The sequence below is a fragment of the Lepisosteus platostomus genome, chromosome 13 (genome assembly GCF_059453375.1).
Source record: "Lepisosteus platostomus isolate fLepPlt1 chromosome 13, fLepPlt1.hap1, whole genome shotgun sequence".
Lineage (NCBI taxonomy): Eukaryota > Metazoa > Chordata > Actinopteri > Semionotiformes > Lepisosteidae > Lepisosteus > Lepisosteus platostomus.
The window spans coordinates 20714876-20734884 of NC_142623.1; the positions used below are offsets into that span (position 1 = coordinate 20714876).

Below are 20009 nucleotides of genomic sequence, written 5' to 3' on the forward strand. Positions count from 1 at the left end.
AACATCATTAATAATATTAATTTATGAATATTAATATATTTATATAGCTGGTTGTAGTAGTGTATTAAACTATCTTCATCCATTTCTTTAATTTGGTCACTTGTTAGTTTGGAAACATTTTCACATACTTGTTTTAAATACATTTTGTTGTCTTCATTGTTGCAATGGACCATGAAACACTTGTAGTTTAACTGAAACTCTTGTAGAAATTGGAAAAGGTAGCTCTTGTGGTATTTGATCAAACCAGCTAGAAGGTCCCAGGCTTGATTCCTGACCAATGTGCCAGTTGTACTTTTAACAAATACAAAGATTTTAACAAAGATTTTCTTTAATGCAGTAGTAAAATCAGTCAGCAGCCATATCACCCTGCAACTCACATCTGGCAACCCACTGAAGCTAAGCAGGTGTGAGTACCTGGATTCGAGACCTCCTGGGAAAAACTAAGGTTGCTGCTGGAAGAGGTGTTAGTGGGCTAATGCCCCAGTATAGTGACGGGGACACTATACTATAAACAGGCGCCGTCCTTCAGATGAGACATAAAACCGAGGTCCTGACTTTCTGTGGTCATTAAAAATCCCAAGGCGTTTCTCGAAAAGAGTAGGGGTGTAACCCCGGCGTCCTGGCCAAATTTCCCATTAGCCCTTATCAATCATGGCCTCCTAATAATCCCCCTCTATGAATTGACTACTTTACTCTGCTGTCCTCCCCACTGATAGCTGATGTGTGGTGAGCATTCTGGTGCACTCTTTGCTCCCGTTGCATCATCCAGGTGGATGCTGCACATTGGTGGTGGTGGAGGGGAGTCCCCATTACCTGTAAAGTGCTTTGAGTGGAGTGTCCAGAAAAGCGCTATATAAGTGTAAGCAATTAGTTAAATTATTATTATTAAAATATAGTATAATAAATACTATGTGTACTTTATTGGCATTTTTATTATTTTTACATATTACAGCATGTTAAATCTTAAAATAAAAATGTCAGGAGTAAAAAAACACTTCTATCAGTAGACCAACAAGGTTGTTCTGAGAGAGTAAAAGAATTTAAAGGTGCCCTTAAACAGAACTGAGATTTTTCCATGCATATTTGCTTTTAAACACTAATCAATAAAGCCACAATATAGAATAAATATTATAATAAAAAGTTTAAAATAAAAAGGTAGTATTCATTAAGGCAATAAACTACAGACATTTAAGATCAGTGATGTTTTGAAATAATGTGATTACATCTCCCTTCTCCCCACTCTTATCCCCTTTGATTATGAGGACCCTGGGACCCCTACAGAGTGATAAGTGAGGAAAAAGTGGAAGTGTAACTGGAAAGCTACTTTTAATAGCACAAATCAGCACAAATGCTCCACTAACAGTTGAGACCAGTTTGGTTCTCCTGCATTGTTGCAAGGGGGGCTGAGTGACTTCACACCCCCCAAAATGAAAGTGCTGTATCTTGGAAATGAAAGCAGCCGGGACAAACATAGCAATAATACTTTATTATTATTACTTACACTTATTTGGCACTTTTCTGGACAATCCACTCAAAGCGCTTTACAGGTCATGGGGACTCCCCTCCACCACCATTGTGCAGCACCCACATGGATGATGCAACAACAGCCATAGTACACCAATGGTGAGATGAATAGAGTGATGTAACAAATTCATAGATGGAGATTTTTAGGAGGCCAATATTGGTCAATTTTGCCAGGACACTGGGGTACTCTTTTCGAGAAAGGCCGTGTGATTTTTAATGACCACACAGAGTCAGGACAATAGTTTTACATTTCATCTGAAGAATGATGTCTTTTTACAGTAACATACTGTTGGTAACATGGCAGGCAAGAACTTTACCACTGAACTAAAGCATCACTCTGCTTGAACAACCTACATTTAAAACTTAAAGTTTTCTATTTTGTATTGCATTTCATATAAGCATTACACATAATATATAAATATATACTGTATAAAAAACACAATTAGAATTTCTTATGTTATAATTACTTGCAGGGAAAGTAAAATCAAGCGAACCAGAAGTTTTTTTTTTCAAGTCTCTCTAAATGAATCAGCAGTACATAAATGAAAAATGCTGGATGAAAACTTGCACTAAATTACCAAGAAACACACTAAAAACAGCATATTATAAATAAAAAACGTTCTGATGTAATTATTGCAGCAGTGTTGTGGTGTTGTGGTTACCTGATAGAAAACTGTTTATATAGTGCAGCCTTGTAATGTACTGTATAGTGCAATTTATTTTACAGTACATGACCATAAATCATGCAAGTCACTACTGGCTTCATTTTTGTTTTTTATTTACAGATTCAGCCATTTAAAAATGCACAAAGTACGCTGCATCAAAATGTGGTAGGCGTGGCGCATCATAACGCAATATACCACAGGTTATGATAATAGTATACAGAAGCACCTTGTTAAACCACCATTCTAAAAAGTATCCCCTTCTTTCAGTTGGGTTTGCATGATTAGCAACACAGGGACATTGTTATGATTTCTCTGTTATCAAATCCCTCAACTCATTTACTTGTGGTTATTTTGGAAACATTTTGAATGTTCCTTTTAACTACATTGCTGTCGATATTGTAGCAATAGACAAAATGAAACGCTTGGAGTTTGTAATGTAGGGCACTCTGAACGAGTTAAACTTTGATGCAGGATGAATAAATGTATTTCCCACAAGCTATACTGTAGTGGCAGTACAGTAGCCATTTGAAATTATTAATTGTTATTAATAAATCACTTAGCTTCGAACATGTTGTGATATTTAGAAATATCAAAAATGTCAATATAGTCTCCATAATATTTGCTATTTTAGTTTTTCAAAGAACTGTTTATTTGTTAAAAGAAAATGCATAATGACAGCTGGTTTTGAAAAGAAAGTATACTACTGTGATAATTTGAGCTATATGAATAGAATTATATCGTTATACATTTTTTTAGATACAAAATTCCATATTATATTCCTATTAATCAAATTCTAATAAGTATGCATTTCTTTACTGTGATAATGAGTGCATATATTCATAGGAAAGGTTAAAACATTATAACTTTTTATGATGTATATAAACTTAATATAGTCAGAAGGAGCACATTAAAACTTTTCCAACATAACCACAGTACGTAACCGAATGAAAGACTTTGATGCTTAAAATGTTTAGGAAGAAAGTGGAATACTGGTGTGTATTTTTATTTAAACTACCAATACCCACCATATGCAGTTTCCATAATAAGTTTATGATCCGAAATTAATATCATTTATGACCTTTAGATGCATTATGCTCCTTTAGTTGTAAAAATTCCATATAATTCCATATAAATATTCAATATTAAGCTGATGCACAGTAAAGAGATTAAATTATTAAATCGTTTCACTAACAACCAATGCACCACGAGTGCCCCTGTTGGTCATTTTGGCCAGCCAGTCACGTACTGCAGTACAACGTTGTGAGCTGCAGTTAAATTTGCGCTGTATGGGGTTGAATGGCTGCATCAGTATGTCCAAAATTCAGCAGCCAGAATCCTGACCAGATCTAGTGCAAGTGTTCACATTACTCCTATCCTGGAGTCCTTGCACTGGCTTCCGGTCAAATTCCGCGTAGACTTTAAAATCCTCATCCTCACCTACAAGGCTTTACATGGCTTGGCACCTCAATACCTGTCTGAACTTTTATCGCCCTACTCCCCACCTCGCAACCTCCGCTCTTCAAATTCTGCCCTCCTTACTGTCCCCCAAGCCCGTCTACATTGTATGGGCGACTGGGCCTTCTCCTGCTATGCCCCCAAGCTCTGGAACTCCTTGCCCAAGGATATTAGAGAGTCACCTTCTCTAAACTCCTTCAAATCCAGACTCAAAACCCTCCTTTTCAGAAAAGCCTTTACTTAACTGGTTCCATTCTTCACCCCTCTGCTCTTCTTAATACCATCTTCCACGGTCTCCTCTATTGTTATTGTTGTATTGTTGTAATTATAATTGTGTCCTGTCTTGTGAAATTTTCTTATTTATTGTTGTAGTCTTCTTATTTATTGTTATTGTCATCCTGTAAAGCGCTTTGAGAAGCCACCTTTAAAGGCGCTATATAAAATAAAGTTTATTATTATTATTATTATCTGTATTTGTAAAAACGATATGTTTTCAGTATAATACATTTTACTATATGTATAATATATGTTACAATCAAAACCAAAAATAAAATGATGTTTTCCAATTTTTATATATAATTACTAATAATTCTGAATATTGTATTTAATTTAAAAATGAAAAACAATCTGTGTTACTGTACAGTATAACTAGGAAAACTCTAGTGGGTTAATTTACATTTAATTTTTATTATTAAAATAAGATTTACTGTCTGTTAAATACACTGCACGTTAAGGAGTCACTGTGGTACCTAACAGTTTTACAGAGTAGAACTGTCCTGCATAATATTATTTGAAAAAATAAAAAGAGGTTTTGTGGTACCTTTCAATGTACCGCAGCATGTTCTTTGCTGTACATTGCAAAATACCCCAAGAATTTTGAGGTGCTGCACCTGTATCATATCATTGGATTACATTATTGCATGTATCTTATTTTTACTCTTTTGAGAGCAGAAGTATGATTTTTGCAGTATGATTAACATAATTTAAGAGTGTATTACTAAACACGCTTATCAGAAATATATTTTTACATTTTTTGTTTGTCAGTTCTCTATAGGGTCTTTGCCCTGACCAGCCGCATGATTCCTTGCCAAACTTCAGTTTCTATTGAAATTATGGTAATGTATATACAGTACTTATTTCAACTTAATGCAACCAATGTAAGCAAACATACTCGGAAAACATTTTCACAGTTGTGTTTGTAAAACTTTTACTTATTTACAGTAGACAATTCTAAGATTCAGGCATCATAGATGTATTTTGTATATTTGAGCACTCCAAGTGCTTAACTTAAAATATATATTATACACTCACAAAGAAAACAATATACAGTATCTATGAGGTAATTAAATAACCCTTTGTAAACAGAATTGTCAGAAATGGGCTCATCTTTAGTGTCCTTGGATTTATAGCACTGAATTGTACAGTGGACTTCCATTTCTCTCATTATCTTGGTCATGAGAAGTTGGTTCTGTGAATATACTACAACCAGGTTTGGCAGGAATGGGTATCATGGCATTGGAGGACCTACGCGTAGAAATCTCCTGATCTACACTTAACTCACCACAACACACTGCTGTTCTAATCGAATTTCAAGTCTTAGATACTTCACCTTACTTTTTTACCTTCCTTGTGTTCAGCCTCCTTGAAAATCATTTGTATAATTCAGTGGGTTCCAGAAGCACGTATGCTCTTTCTAAGGCTTTAATTACAAGATATATAAAAACATTTCAACAGACATTTGCATCTATTAAAAGCTTTCAATTAAGAATCAGTTTCAGGGGGATATACAGTAAATCTATCTTTCACAAATATTGCAGTAGTTGTGCAAATTAGTGCACAATTATTCACCAGTTCTTTCCTGAAAATAAAACTATTTTTTTCTTCCTTTTACAGAATCCTGATGGTATTGTAGTACAGAGAGATGTCTTCTTTCCAAGCAATGGGATTATTTCAAAGTCTTATAGTCTTCCAGAAATTGTTCCGTAAGTTCGCAGAACACAGTTACATTACAGGCACAAGGTGTGGAAGAAACAAGTCATTCAAGACAAAATGACATTTTTGAATGTTTGTCCATTTCATTTCAAAATAATAAAATATATAATACTTATATATTAGGTATTGCAAAATAATGTAAAATGGAAGTTGATGTACCCAAGAGGTCATGACTAGACGCATCATGAAATAAGGTGTGAGCTTAGCTGGAGAAGACTGAGTTTGGTTGCATGGAATGGCATCAATAAGAATGCAAATTCTGTTCAAAACCTGTTTTCTACCTACCCAAACTTAACATGGTCTGAAAAGCACTGGTCTTTCTGTTTCCTTGTTGAATTAACTTAATATAACCAACTAATCCTTTTTGTCAAGGGACATATTACAAATAGGCCACACCAATACTTCTGACACAGAAGTATTTGGTTTGTTATTTTATGTTCTTAACCTTGTTGTTTTTTGTCTCACCACATGACTGGACTTTTTTTTTTACTACGGATTAAGACCAGTGTCTTACCACAAAAATTGCTGTTTTAATCTGATATCAGAGCAGATAACCTTTATCGAGGGTTGACTCGAGAGCAATTAGCTTGCAGACAGTTGTAGTCAATTCTTCTTGTCACCTTGTAGAACCATATTTACCTCTCTCTCTTTCTCTACACCACCCTGTAGTGGCCTTAACTACTGACACTCCAAATCTAGGTGCTCCATTAACACTCCCTAACAGCTGTGAAAGTGGCATTTGAGCCATTCTTCACCATATTCAGAACTGTAGAGGAGACACTCTGTAGTGTAAACACCACAGACATCCATGTTGAACAGGAAAATATGTTAAGGTGCCAGAGACAGATTTGATGAGATTCAGGATTCCATAATGTTTCATCCTCCTGACACAAGTGAAGGTTTTTTGTTTGCTTTTCTGTAGTTTTGGAACATGGAAGATTGTCACAAAACATGAAAAGACACCTCAAAAAGAATTTACTACTGATTTTGAAGTTAAGGAGTATGGTAAGAAACTCTTTCATAAACACAAGTACCAGAATATTATTTTGTTGTCATGCACATTTATTTTTAGCATACAATATGTATTTTGTTATACAAATATGTAATTCAAACAGTTTCTTCTTTTCTAGCTATGTCCAATTTATACACAATTTTCCAAAATAATAATAATTATAATAGAAAATAATATAATACTAAAATAATAATAATTTTGCTTTAGACCATTGAAACAAGAAAACAAGCGACTTCTTCTTCTTCTTTTTCACAGTCTTAGTCCCAGACTGTCCTGGGGTCAGCTGCTTTGGTTGCTCTTCTCCACTTGTCTCTATCGAGCACATCTTCCTCACTCACTTCACATACCTCCTTATCTTTTCTCACACAATCTATCCATCTCTTTCTAGGCCTGCCTCTTCCCCTGTTACCTTCCACCTCAAATTCCATTACCCTCTTTGTTACTTCCTCAATGTCCCTCCTCATGATATGTCCATACCACCGTAACCTCGCTTCTCACATCTTCTCAACTACATCCACCACCCTACATCATCTACGGATTTCTTCATTTCTGATCTTATCCTTCATTGAAATCTGCAGAATCCATCTCAACATCCTCATTTCAGTTCTTCTCATCAAGTTCTCTTCCATCTTTCCAACTGCCAAGCATTCAGCTCCATATAGTAGTACAGGTCTAATCACAGTCTTGTACATTTTGCACTTTAACTTTCTAGGAATTTTCCTGTCACAGATTATTCCAGTTATTTCTCTCCACTTGTTCCAGCTTTCACTCTTTGTTTTACTGCCTCCAGTGTTTCTCCTCCCTTTACCAGTTTTGATCCAAGGTATTTAAAGCCATCAACTTGTTTCAGTTTTCCTCCATTTGTCTCCTCAACATTGGTCATAGTATCTCCTCTTCTCTCCATTCCCATTATTTCAGATTTTTCTGCGTTCATTTTCAGTCCACCCTTTTCCAGACTCCTATGCCATTTGAACACTTTCTCCTGTAGTTCTACTTCTGAATCTGCCATCAGTGCCACATCATCAGCAAAGATGAGTTTCCAAGGCACTTCTGTTCTTACCTCCTCTGTCAGTGTGTCAATAATGTTTATAATAAGGAAAGGACTTAGTACTGATCCTTCGTGTACTCCAACTGTGATTTCAAACTCTTTTGTCTCTCCCTGTTGTGTGACCACCTTCGTAGTTGCATCTCTATAGGTTGCTTGAACTAACTAACCTTTCTGGTACTCCTTTCTTCCTCAAGCACCAATACACCACCTCTCTGGGCACACGGTCATATGCCTTCTCCAAGTCCAGAAAGGCACAAAAACAAAACAAGCTACATGTAACTCAAAATCTCCAGAAAAAAAATGTATTCTTATATTTTTTTCTACTCTTGTTTTTATTTATTTAATTGAACTAATCATTCAAATAGGAAGTTATTTGTAAATGAGTTGTGAAACCAACAGGATTCTGGGCCTTGAGACCTGCATTTTTCTATACTTCTAATAAAATTCTTCGAAATGCTATACAGAGTTTAAATCATCACTTCATATTGATGTCTCATCGTCAACTAATTTTGACAAAGGTTTTAAATACCATATTTTTCCCTCTTTTATCTGGCACTTACAGTACTGCCGAGCTTTGAAGTTAAGTTGGAGCCACAACAACCATTTTTCTACATTGATGGCAAAGAACTTTCTGTCAAAATAACTGCCAGGTAGGGTGTTTTCTTCTGGAGATTTTTTTTTTGTAAATTGTATACTTGGGTCTTGAATGCTGATTTTAGTTTTCTAGGATGTAGCATATTGCTTGAACTAAACCGAACAGTACATAATTGAATAACATATTATAGATATCTACACCTGAACATTACATTTTTTGTTACATTATAACTTGCATTTATGTCACTTTGAAATAGCTGTTACATACAGTACATACAACATACATTTGAAGCAAAAAAGAAAGAAACAAAATAGCCAATAAATTTGAAGGAAAAGTGGAAAAGTCAAGTTTGCATTCAAACCCAAATATTCAAACCCTTTGCCGTGGAAAACCTAAATTAACTTAAGTGCAGAAAATTACCGTAACAAACCACACAAGTAGCTGATTAACCGCTGTCCCCGATTTTCATGATTTTATAATAAAAAAACATTTTCTGTAAATTTTTCTTGGTCAGGAGTGAATTTAACTTTTCTAAGCAAGTTAGGGATAGAGTAATTGAAAAATACTGATCGGGGGAATGGTACAAATATATTCAAGTCTCTGAATATCTCTGTAATCATAGTCTTTTTAATCATCAAGAAATAAAATGTGCATCTTACTGCCTAGAATTTGTTATCATTAAGTTCTAAAGACTTTTAGAACTTGGAAAAATGTCATTGTGATTTATTGTGCATGAAGAGCACTACACTAGGAACATTATTAATTGTGGGGAAAACAAAGTGTCAGATATCCAGGGACTATTTTCCCTAAATTTTACAATGCTTACTCTAAGACAGAACATATGGTATATGATAATAACAGATTGAATTGTCTGATTACAGAATATTTTATAGACTTCTGAGGAAGTGTACTTTTTATATGCTCTCCCTTGTTCCCAATAGATTCTTGTATGGAAGCAATGTTGTGGGGTCTGCATATGTGGTATTTGGGGTTTTCTTAGACAAGGATGAAAAGAAGAGCTTCCCAGACTCCCTACAACGAGTAGAAGTAAGAATCAAGCACCACTTAAGAAGAGGCATATTACAGAGTGATACTACAGAGAAATAAAAAAACAGGAAAACATTGGCATACCAAGTAAAATTCAAGAAGACATTCTTCATTACGTAGTTCTCTAAAATCACACAAACAATTCCTGTGTTTTAATTAATCTGCAGGGCTAAACATGCTTATGTAAGAAAACCAGGCATTTACAGTACAATAATACAAGCAATTTCAGCTGCTGTTGTTACAGTTGTGTCTCTTTTGTATATCTGCATCACTTGTTGTTTCAATTGACACAGTTGATGCCATTATAGTTGTCAGTTTTGTGATGCCACCATTGCAGAAGTTGCTACAATTAATTCAGTAGTGGGGCTATTGTAGCTGTGTGACAAAATTGTAGCTGTGTCACAAAAATTCTCTGCTTTTACTGTGTTACATCCCACTGTGTGTTCTGTATGTGTTTTTTCTGTTATGTCCACACTGCTGACCCTTGATTGTTCTCCCTTCCCCATTGGCCCACCATTACACCACACTTTCAGTATGAGGTCATCATCAATTAGCTCTCAGCCAATCAGAACACATCTTATTCAGCATATAACATGGAGGTTTTCAGCAAAGAGAGGCCTTTTGTTTGACTTTGGTCCTGTTTGGGTTTGGTTATTGCTTCTGGTTATTGCTTCTGGTTATTGCTTCTGGTTATTGCTTCTGGTTATTGCTTCTGGTTATTGCTTCAGCTTCATTTGTTGGTTTGTTTTGCTTTGTGTGTGTGTATTTTTGTATAGCTTTGGCTTTGTTGTTTTGTTGTTTTGTTGTTTTTTTTGTTAGTTTCTTTGTACTTTAGTTTGTTTGTGTGTTCATCCTTGTTTTGCCATTACCTTGCCCCAGTGTTACATGTTCAACTTTTGTGTTCTTTTGTACCCTGCTCCTGTTGATTACTCTTGTTTTCCCTTATTGGTATTCCTGGTTCACTTGTGTTTTTGTGTGAACTTTTGTATATAAGGTTAGTTTAGGTTGTTGGGTACACTTTACACACTTAGTTGATTTTGTGTTAGTACACTAGTTCAGTACGGGTGAGTGCCATTTGTCTTGTATGGTTTTGGGTAGTCAGTGCAGGTTAGCTAGGGTGTTGTTTCGGGTTTTGCTACCGTTGCTACCGTGTGTTTTGGGTTTTCTTTTGTAGTCAGATTAGCTTTCCCTCACTGTCCTAGCCAGCTCCATTTTGTTTGTTATTTTCTTTCCTTTGGCACCACTCTAGTTCCTTACCCTTGTTATCACGCTTCCTAGTCCCTAACCAAAACCCACCTGCTTCCAAAAGAATTATCCTAAATGTTACACCCCTTTACCCCTAGACACTTGGGGTTGTAACATACTGTTTGATAGTGCACTCAATTAGATTTAGGAGCACCTGACCTTTTACAGCCAGTGTGTTTCTTAAATTTTAATTTGCTTAATGTTGGAATTTATAATAAATACATTGTATATTTAATCCACTTTGATTATTTTTAAATTCAGCCTGTTTTGTGTATTTCAGATTATTGATGGAAAGGGAACAGCCACGTTAAGAAGAGAGCACATTACAAAAATATTCCCAAAAATACAGGAGGTTCATAAAAAATCTATCTATGTATCTGCAACTGTTTTAACAGCAACTGGTAAGTACTTTCTTATAAGAGTGTTAAGATCATTACTCTTTCTCTTACATCTGAATACAAGCAGCAATGTGTTAAAAATGCTGAAGACAAATGAAATAAAAACGTATTAAGCAATGTGCCTACATTTATTTTTAAACAGTCATTTGTTTAAAATGTTGTTTGAAACTGTTTTCTGAAATTGTGTTTGTTTAAAAAAATAAGGGAGCATATTAATATCACTATTAAAGGAATCACTATTTTTGCCATTCCTATAATTTGCTATTTTACCATGTACATGGGGAATATGTACCAGCTAAGTAGGAAATACAGATTTATGCATAATTCGGACTTGCTGCTAATGAAACATTGGGATACAAAGGCAGAATTGAAATGCAGAGGTTAGAACAAGTTCAAGTATGATCAAGTGTGGAATTATTAAAATGGAAAAAAAGCACTTAGTATAAATAGGTAGGTCCCCTTTTCAGGCCATAAAGGCCCATGGGGAAATGGGGGGCAAGGGCCACCATTTTCCCTCAACCATCAGACATTGGAAGTGGAGGTGATGTGGTCAGCATCACGCTCAGGCTGGCCTATTACCCCTGGAAGTATTAACCCCCAGGTACTCATTTGGAAAGCAGGCTGAGTGGGCCTGGGAGCTGTCTAGAAGGAGTTAGAGCAAGCTACATCACTTGCCCCTACCTGGGATTGAGCCCAGGAGCTGCCTGAGCAACCACAGCTCCATACTAAGTGTAAGGAGACTGAAATGTAATAATGATCCTTATGGCTTGTGATGCTGCATGGGGCAGCTCACAGCAGGGACACAATGCGGTTCCCCAAAGACACAACACAATTCAAGTCTGAAATCCAATGTGAACTTGACAGTGATATATTTATATTGCCAGCTTTTGATCCAGTATGGCAGTAACACCATTACTGTTATATTATTCTAGTATAGTATTTTAGCTCAGTGGCTTGTAGTATATTGTAGCAACTTGAATTGTAGTGCAACAGTTCCTGCTGTAGTAAAGTGGCTTGTGTGATTATACAGCAGTTTATATTCACCCCATTGATTTATACTGTAATCCAGCAGGTCCTGGTGTAGCAGAATGACCTGTGCGGTAGCAAGAAGGCTTGTGTGGCTTCCCTACTTTTAAGCTTGTTTTCTGCTGACCTACCTTTTTGCTGGCTTTAGTCTCTCTCCATCCTCTCTTCTTGTTCAGTGACCTACTGTATTTTTCAGGACTGGAGCAGGGGGCACAACTGCTTGGGCTCCAGTAATGGCAGCTTCAATCATAATTTTAGACAATATAAAAAAACTCCCATACACAATGAGATGATTCAGAGACATACAACTCCTAGAGGTTCTGCCCTTGGTGACATCACAAACTGTACACTGTACATACTTTTGGTTTTAAGTTAATGCATGCTACAATACCACACTGTCATCAAGCTAAGCAGTTCCTAGCTGTTGTATTGTTTTAATGTAAACATCAAACATTCATTCTTATTATTACATTTACATCTGAATATACAAATGGAAAAAAAATCATGAAATGAAAAAAGAAATGACTTCACTCTATAAGGGGGGGCATTATCACAAAGTATAATAAGGATGCAGATGGCTGAAAATGTTTTGAGTCAATCTTTTTTGATTTGAAAACATTGCGGTTGATCGTGAAGCCACTAAGATCACAAAAAGCAACATCAGCATGAGTGAAATGGCCTCCTTTCATTTTTCATGTTTTGTTTTAGTGCATTTTCTGTGGAAACTGAGAGGTGTTAATTGTATTGGTTTGAATACTAAATCATTACAATTTTAATACAATTCAATTTCATATAACATTACCTTCACTTTCAGGCAGTGATATGGTAGAGGCAGAGAAGAGAGGCATCCAAATTGTTCAGTCTCCTTACACCATTCATTTTACGAAGACCCCCAAATACTTCAAGCCTGGAATGCCATTTAATGTCATGGTAATTTTACACATTCAGCATTTTTTTATGTTTTATGATTGCCTTTTTATAGATCACATATAATACATTATCAAATATTATTCCCATTATATATTTATGGCACTTGGCAGTTAAAATAACACTAATACTCCTACTAGAGTCATTTTCATCTGGAATATTCTGAAAGAAGGTGCATCACTGAAAGAACCTATATTTGATAATTGTTGATTTATTGTGAAAATAAATGATGATAAAATAGAGAATGATGAAAGAATACAAAATTTATAAAACTAAAATTATATATACATTTTATATACATCCTATATTCTAAGTGGAGCCCTTTACTTAATGAAATATATAAGAGTGTTCTGCAGTTTTTGATGTCTGCTTTTGATCCATAGATCATAACCAAGAATCCTGTCATTTGATTTTATATTTAAGGTTTTGGTGACCAATCCTGATGGCTCACCAGCCAGTAAGATCCCTGTTAAGATAACTCCTGGAGAAACCTCTGGCAGAACCCATGACCATGGGACAGCACAGATGACTATAAATACACAAGCAGATGCTACTAGTCTACTAATCAGTGTATGTTCTGCATGTTTTATTTCTTAGTTTTTTTTTATTTTGTAAAGATAAGAAGCAATAAAATAATATTTTTTGTTTTTTGCTGATAGTATTAGGACAAAAGAAAGATTACAAAAGAGAGACCTTTCCCATTTTGTGGTAACTTAATCATTCAAGAATCCGCAGTGTCAGCTTTGAAAGAGAGACTGGGATTTGTGCCCCACATGTGCATAACCTTCTATAAAAAAACAAAACTCTGGTTTTCTTTTCTGAATGCTACTAAATGGACTGTACAATTAATACTTGTGTTGCACAGTCCTTGTTTAGTTGAAGATAGATTGATTGGCTAAGCATTCTTCTTAGGATTTTGAATACCTGAATCAAGTGTTTAATTTTTTTCAGTGGTCCTGTGTGAAAAGAACTCAGTTATCCTAATCTGACATTTTCTTTTAATCATAGATTAGCCCAGCTGTTTTCTTTTATACTATCTCCTTAGAAGGAATATCTTTGTAGCAGTGTAACCAACACTTAACACTGTTCATACTTCTGGTTTTAAGTTAATGCCTGCTACAATACCACACTGTCATCAAGCTAGGCAGTTCCTAACTGTTGTATTGTTTTAATGTCAACATCAAACATTCATTCTTATTATTACATTTACATCTGAATATACAAATGGAAAAAAATCATGAAATGAAAAAAGATATGACTTCACTCTATAAGGGGGGGCATTATCACAAAGTATAATAAGGATGCAGATGGCTGAAAATGTTTTGAGTCAATCTTTTTTGATTTGAGAACATTGCGGTTGATCACAAAAAACCAACATCAGCATGAGTGAAATGGCCTCCTTTCATTTTTCATGTTTTGTTTTAAATGGACTGTACAATTAATACTTGTGTTGCACAGTCTTTATTTAGTTGAAGATAGATTGATTGGCTAAGCATTCTTCTTAGGATTTTGAATACCTGAATCAAGTGTTTAATTTTTTTCAGTGGTCCTGTGTGAAAAGAACTGTTATCCTAATCTGATATTTTCTTTTAATCATAGATTAGCCCAGCTGTTTTCTTTTATACTATCTCTTTAGAAGGAATATCTTTGTAGCAGTGTAACCAACACTTAACACTACATTTTAGTGTGGGGATCATCACTGAAAATAATATTCAAAATATTGAGTCCTAACTACTAAATTTGATACTTTTGACTCCTCTATATTCCTATAATCCTCTATATTTAAATGTTACTCTTGTGTGTCCATATAAATTGTGTATTACAGTTAAAATGTGAAACTAATGATTTCACAAAATCCCTGTGTATTTTTGCTGTGCATGAAATTCCTGCAGAGATTTAGGGGTTTTGTGAAATTCTTAATTCACATTCATATTGTAACATTTTTTTATTATAACAATTTACATTTAAAAAAATCTTCCCTCGAACACTCTTAATTTAGAAAATTATGAATTCACATAAACTTCTATTTTTGTTTCTTCCAGTTATATAACACTAAATTGATGTTTTAAAATAAACATTTTTGTTCAATGTACTATACAAACTTTGAAACTTCTTCTATCTTTTCAATGCACTAATATTCCATAGGTCATTGTTAATAATGTACCACTTGTCTTAATGCTCTGTTGTGTTCTGCTTTTTAACAGGTGAAAACTAATGTTCCTGGTCTCAGTCAAGACCGCCAGGCTACAAAGAAGCTAGTTATTCAGCCATACAGGACACAAAATAATTCTCTCAACTACCTCCATATTGGAGTCCAGAAATTTGAAAATATAATGAATATTAATCTGAATCTTGGCAAAGACCAAGGAGTTCAGGACCAGATTAAATACTTTTCATATCTGGTACGTATTCAGTACAATAAGTTCAAATAGATACACTAACTGCATCAGCATGCATGGAACAAAGTAAAGTTTTATTCCATGCTGAAAAGAGAAGAAAAGAAACACTATGTTTCGTCTGTAGAGTCTTCCTCGGGTGTTTCACCCGAAGAAGGCTCCACAACCGAAACTGTTTATTTTCTTTTCATCAGGGAATAAACCTTTACTTGTTCCTTTTCAGTAGAATAATGTGGCAGAAGGTTTTGTCTTGCCGCGTAAACCATAAGTCTTCTCACATTCAGATCATTGAACTGTGGAACATTTTTTGATTTGTTCAACTTCCATGTGCTATTTAATTATACATCCCATAAACATACTGTACATACTACTCATACTTCTGAACATTGTTTCTTGGTCCTCTTCTTCCATCTTTTTCAAATGTCACTGAAAATGTACATTCTTCATCTACTTTGCCTAGAAGTCATGGAGCACACCTATTATCTCATTTGGACTAATTTTGATTTTAAGCTTTCCATAGACATCAATTGGGTTAAGGATGTTAAATCTAGGTTTTTGATTCTTTACTAATGATGAATCATGTCTTTGTTGAACTTTAACAGATTGTTAACAAAGGGCAGATTGTTAGAGCTGGGAGGCAGAATAGACTATCTGGACAGTACCTGGTGACACTGTCACTACCTATTGAGAAAGAAATGATCCCCTCCTTCCGGTTTGTGGCATACTATTACCTCAGAAAAGGTGGAAAAATCGAAGTTGTGGCCGATTCGATTTTGGTGGATGGAAAAAGCACGTGTATAGGAACAGTATGTATTTTGTCTATAACACTTTAAGTCACATTGCTATAAAGCCATTTTAATTAGTTTGCTAAAGAAAAACATAAACCATTAACATTTAAAGTATATTGTCAGTACCCAAAGTGCTGAAATTAGCTCCAGCTTAGCAACAAAAATATATATATATAGTTAGGTTTCAGACTCATTAAATAATATTATTGACACCTTGATGTGATTTTTTTGTACTTTGATATACAGTTAAGTGCCTTGTAAACATATTGAGCCCCCACCAAAGACATCCCATTTTTCCTAAATAACCAATTATTTATACACAGACTTTTTAAAGTGAATATTTTAATTGGACCCTCAAAATAAAAACCTGTATGGTAAAAGATGTTTTATGTCAGCAAAAGCTTCAAAGACAAATAAAAAGCTTGGACTTATCTTTTGACCTCTGCTATTGCTATTACAGTTATTTGTTTTATTTTTACCCAAAGCTTACTGTGACCCCAACCACTGACAGAGACAAGGGAGTATATGAACCACGCAAGTCCTTTAGTTTTACGCTCACAGGAGACCCAGGAGCGAAGGTTGGGCTTGTTGCTGTTGATAAAGGTGTCTATGTTTTAAACAGCAAAAATAGACTCTCACAATCCAAGGTAAGGATAATCCAGTGAAACACAATAATACAATATTACTACAATTCAATAATTACAATGATGATTTTTTAATACTAGAAAGTTTAAGTAAATTTTGTCTTGGTACAGCATAGCATGGCGTCCGATCAATACAAGTTTGGCATAATGGTATCCTAACAGCCAGTATGGTAGGTTCAGGCAGGCTCTGATCAATTATGCCATTCTGTCAGAAACATATCTTATAGAGAATAATTCAACATTCAACTTTTCTAAATGTGTGTTTATCCTGTCTTAGATCTGGAACATTGTAGAGAAGAATGATATTGGCTGCACAGCAGGAAGTGGAAGTGACAACATGGATGTCTTTTATGATGCCGGCCTTATGTTTGAATCAAACATTCAACTTAGCACGAAATCAAGAACAGGTATTCAGATTTATCATAAACTTTATTTGAAATTATAGCAGGATTAGTATGTTTTGAGTGAACAGGATTTATATATTGCCTATTTGTGATGACATGTTTTTCTACAGTACATTGGTTTTGAAAAAAATGTTGTCAGCTTCAGCCGTGACTTTTGTTATTCTTTCTCTTGGAAATGGAAATGATCAGGTCTTATATATTTCTATATTTCTATCTTTCTATCTGACAATCTCAGACTGAAGCTTTGAATGGGGTACTTGTTTTGTGTAATTTTGCATTGATAACCTTGTAAAAAATAGGATATTAACAAAATGAAAATTGATGATATAGTTGATTTTTTTTTTTTACATTTTAATGGTAACACTTTAAAACTATAATGAAATACAATAGCCAAAAGCAGATTAACCTAATAAAAGGTTTTTGAGATGCAGGTTCTCAAACGTTCACAAAGTCAAAAAAGGCAGACAGCAGTAGGAAGGGATGGTTAACGATGTAGTGTATACAGTCGATACTGTGTATGTTGAAGGCTGTGACTTCTATTCCTTTTGTATGTGGGATGATGGTGATTGCTAGTATTGTTTTACGAAATTGCTCCAGTTAATGTTCTGTTGTATAGGTATTAACTTGTGAAACTGGTATTATTCAGGTAGTTGATGTAAACACAAATTTGTTTTAAATTTAAATGGAAATATCTGCATCATGGAAATCATTTGTCTAAGACAACAGTTAGATTAATGTTTAGAACTCCTGTAATTCTGTTTTCTGCATTTATTTTGTAAAACAGAATTTTTATGGGATATGATAGTTTATGTGTCTATCGGTGATTTTTTGTGCTTTGTCTTTCTTATGTAAGACAATAAGACAATTGCCTTTTTTATTCACTTTTCAGTTTGTCCTGCATCAGCTCTTAATTTTGTCTTATGATCATAACATGTTTAAGAAAAAAATGTTGCTCTTAAAAGGTACCTTGTTTCTTTGCCAGTATTGTTAATTCAGTATAGCTTTATCCAACTTATTTTGCTGTACTATGCACTCTTAAAGTCACCTTATATACATATTATTTAAATATTAAATATACAGTATGTATATAATTAAAACATTATGTAGCCAACAATGATTCATTTTTATATATTTATTTTTTATATTTGTACTTTTATTTTAAGTTATGTAATGTTGTTTATGGTGTACGTTATTGAATGGTTCTCAGGCCATGTAATGTTGATCTGCACTTTATCTGCAAACAGTGTGCTGTTTTCTATGGCTTAATGTTGAAACTATCAAACAGTATACTGTATGCTTGTCTTAGTGAATATAGTAAAAATTACTTATTTTTTGCATATTGTATAACTTGTAAATACCACGCAATAGTATTATAATGTTGTTTAGTGAAAGTCTTCTGGTCTTTGTCTGGTATGAAATACCACAGATGAGTGTGTGTGTGGCGCTTATGTAGATGTTAGCTGCAGTGATGTATGATTTTAGCCAAAAATTAGTATGGAGTTGCACAATGAACATGGAATACATTTTAGAAATCCAAAGCTAAATGTATGTTTTGCAGTCAGCACTTTATTGCAGAGCTGTATTGTTAAATTCACTGGTAACTTTATTGCATACAAACAGACCAAGATAATTATTTTCTTCTGAGAATTATTTTACATCTTAGATAACATATCCTTTCCATCTGCTGTGTGTAACACATCCAAAATTGTATTCCAGATCCCAAATGTCCAGAGCCTCCACAGAGAAGACAACGCTCATTGAACTTGAGTGAGATCAGGACAACTTTGGGTGAGATTTTAATTGAACTTCTGGTGTATCCATAATAGATAGATTAATTATTTTTTAGACAATCCTGTAAGCATTATTGCTAAATCCGCAAATCATGCATTCTTATGAAGCTAAACCAGTCATTATGGTAATACATTATCAACATGTGTTTAGAGTAAAATATAATGGTGGATGGAGTTTTATATCTTTGTAATTGTGAATGTAAAATTGTAATTCCTAATACACACTGTGATCTATTGGTGGACTGTGAATTTGTTTAATTAGGAGTTCAGACTGTGATAATATTTCTTTATTCTGATCTAGCAAGCAATTACTCGGGACCCCTACGAAAGTGTTGCAGGGATGGAATGGTTGAAAATAGTATGGATTATACCTGTGAAAGGAGGTCCCAATATATAATTGAAAGCAAAGAATGTATTGCTGCTTTCCTGCACTGCTGTACAGAGATTTCCAAAAAGCACAAAGAAAGACAGGAGGAAATGTTAATTCTTGCACGGAGTGAGTTTTATTTTTTTATTTTTGAAAACAATGCACAGGTGTGAGTGCAGGTGTGGATGGAATACGTAGTGAAAAATATCAATTCTTTAATTCTTGTCACAAGTAAAATTATCAATGTTATTTAAACTAGCTATGATCAATAACTCTATATGACTCCACTGATTCAACCATATTGAATAGAAAAAGAATCCAAAAATATTACTTTCCATTTATCCATTTAAATAAAATTGCTGTCTGTGAGTCCTGTGCATTTGTTTGACATGACAGGAGCAGCCTGGTCAGATGGTGCCCACATTTCGTGCATGTTCTGATTACTGAGACAAACTAAATAAATAATTCAAGATATTAAAGAAGTGGTCCAGTTAAAGTGATTGCTCTCCAATATTCTTGAACTTGAATTTGAATATTACACAGTTCCATCTGGCAGGCTACAACAGTAGAACATACTGTATAGAAATTTATAGTCAAAACAGTGCTGCCAAATGTACCAAAGGTCAGCTTTAATTGGCTGGACCTTTTCAACAGAACACTTCAGAGTGTACTGCTGAGAGAGAAAC

General features: G+C 34.6%; 1 protein-coding gene across 2 annotated transcripts in view; it reads left to right on the plus strand.

Annotated features, from left to right (window-relative positions):
* LOC148650213 (complement C3-like) overlaps positions 1–20009 on the plus strand; it is a 58006-nt gene that overhangs the window by 4001 nt on the left and 33996 nt on the right. The window contains exons 4-17 of one of the 2 annotated variants that reach the window (XM_088603783.1): positions 4689–4759; positions 5538–5626; positions 6559–6641; positions 8259–8346; positions 9233–9338; positions 10864–10984; positions 12822–12937; positions 13358–13504; positions 15139–15336; positions 15933–16136; positions 16604–16765; positions 17040–17169; positions 18883–18954; positions 19258–19452. In XM_088603783.1, coding sequence (XP_088459909.1) covers positions 4689–4759; positions 5538–5626; positions 6559–6641; positions 8259–8346; positions 9233–9338; positions 10864–10984; positions 12822–12937; positions 13358–13504; positions 15139–15336; positions 15933–16136; positions 16604–16765; positions 17040–17169; positions 18883–18954; positions 19258–19452 — 1782 coding nt within the window. The remainder of the gene's footprint in view (positions 1–4688; positions 4760–5537; positions 5627–6558; positions 6642–8258; positions 8347–9232; positions 9339–10863; positions 10985–12821; positions 12938–13357; positions 13505–15138; positions 15337–15932; positions 16137–16603; positions 16766–17039; positions 17170–18882; positions 18955–19257; positions 19453–20009) is intronic. The other variant, XM_088603784.1, reaches the window with a different exon arrangement.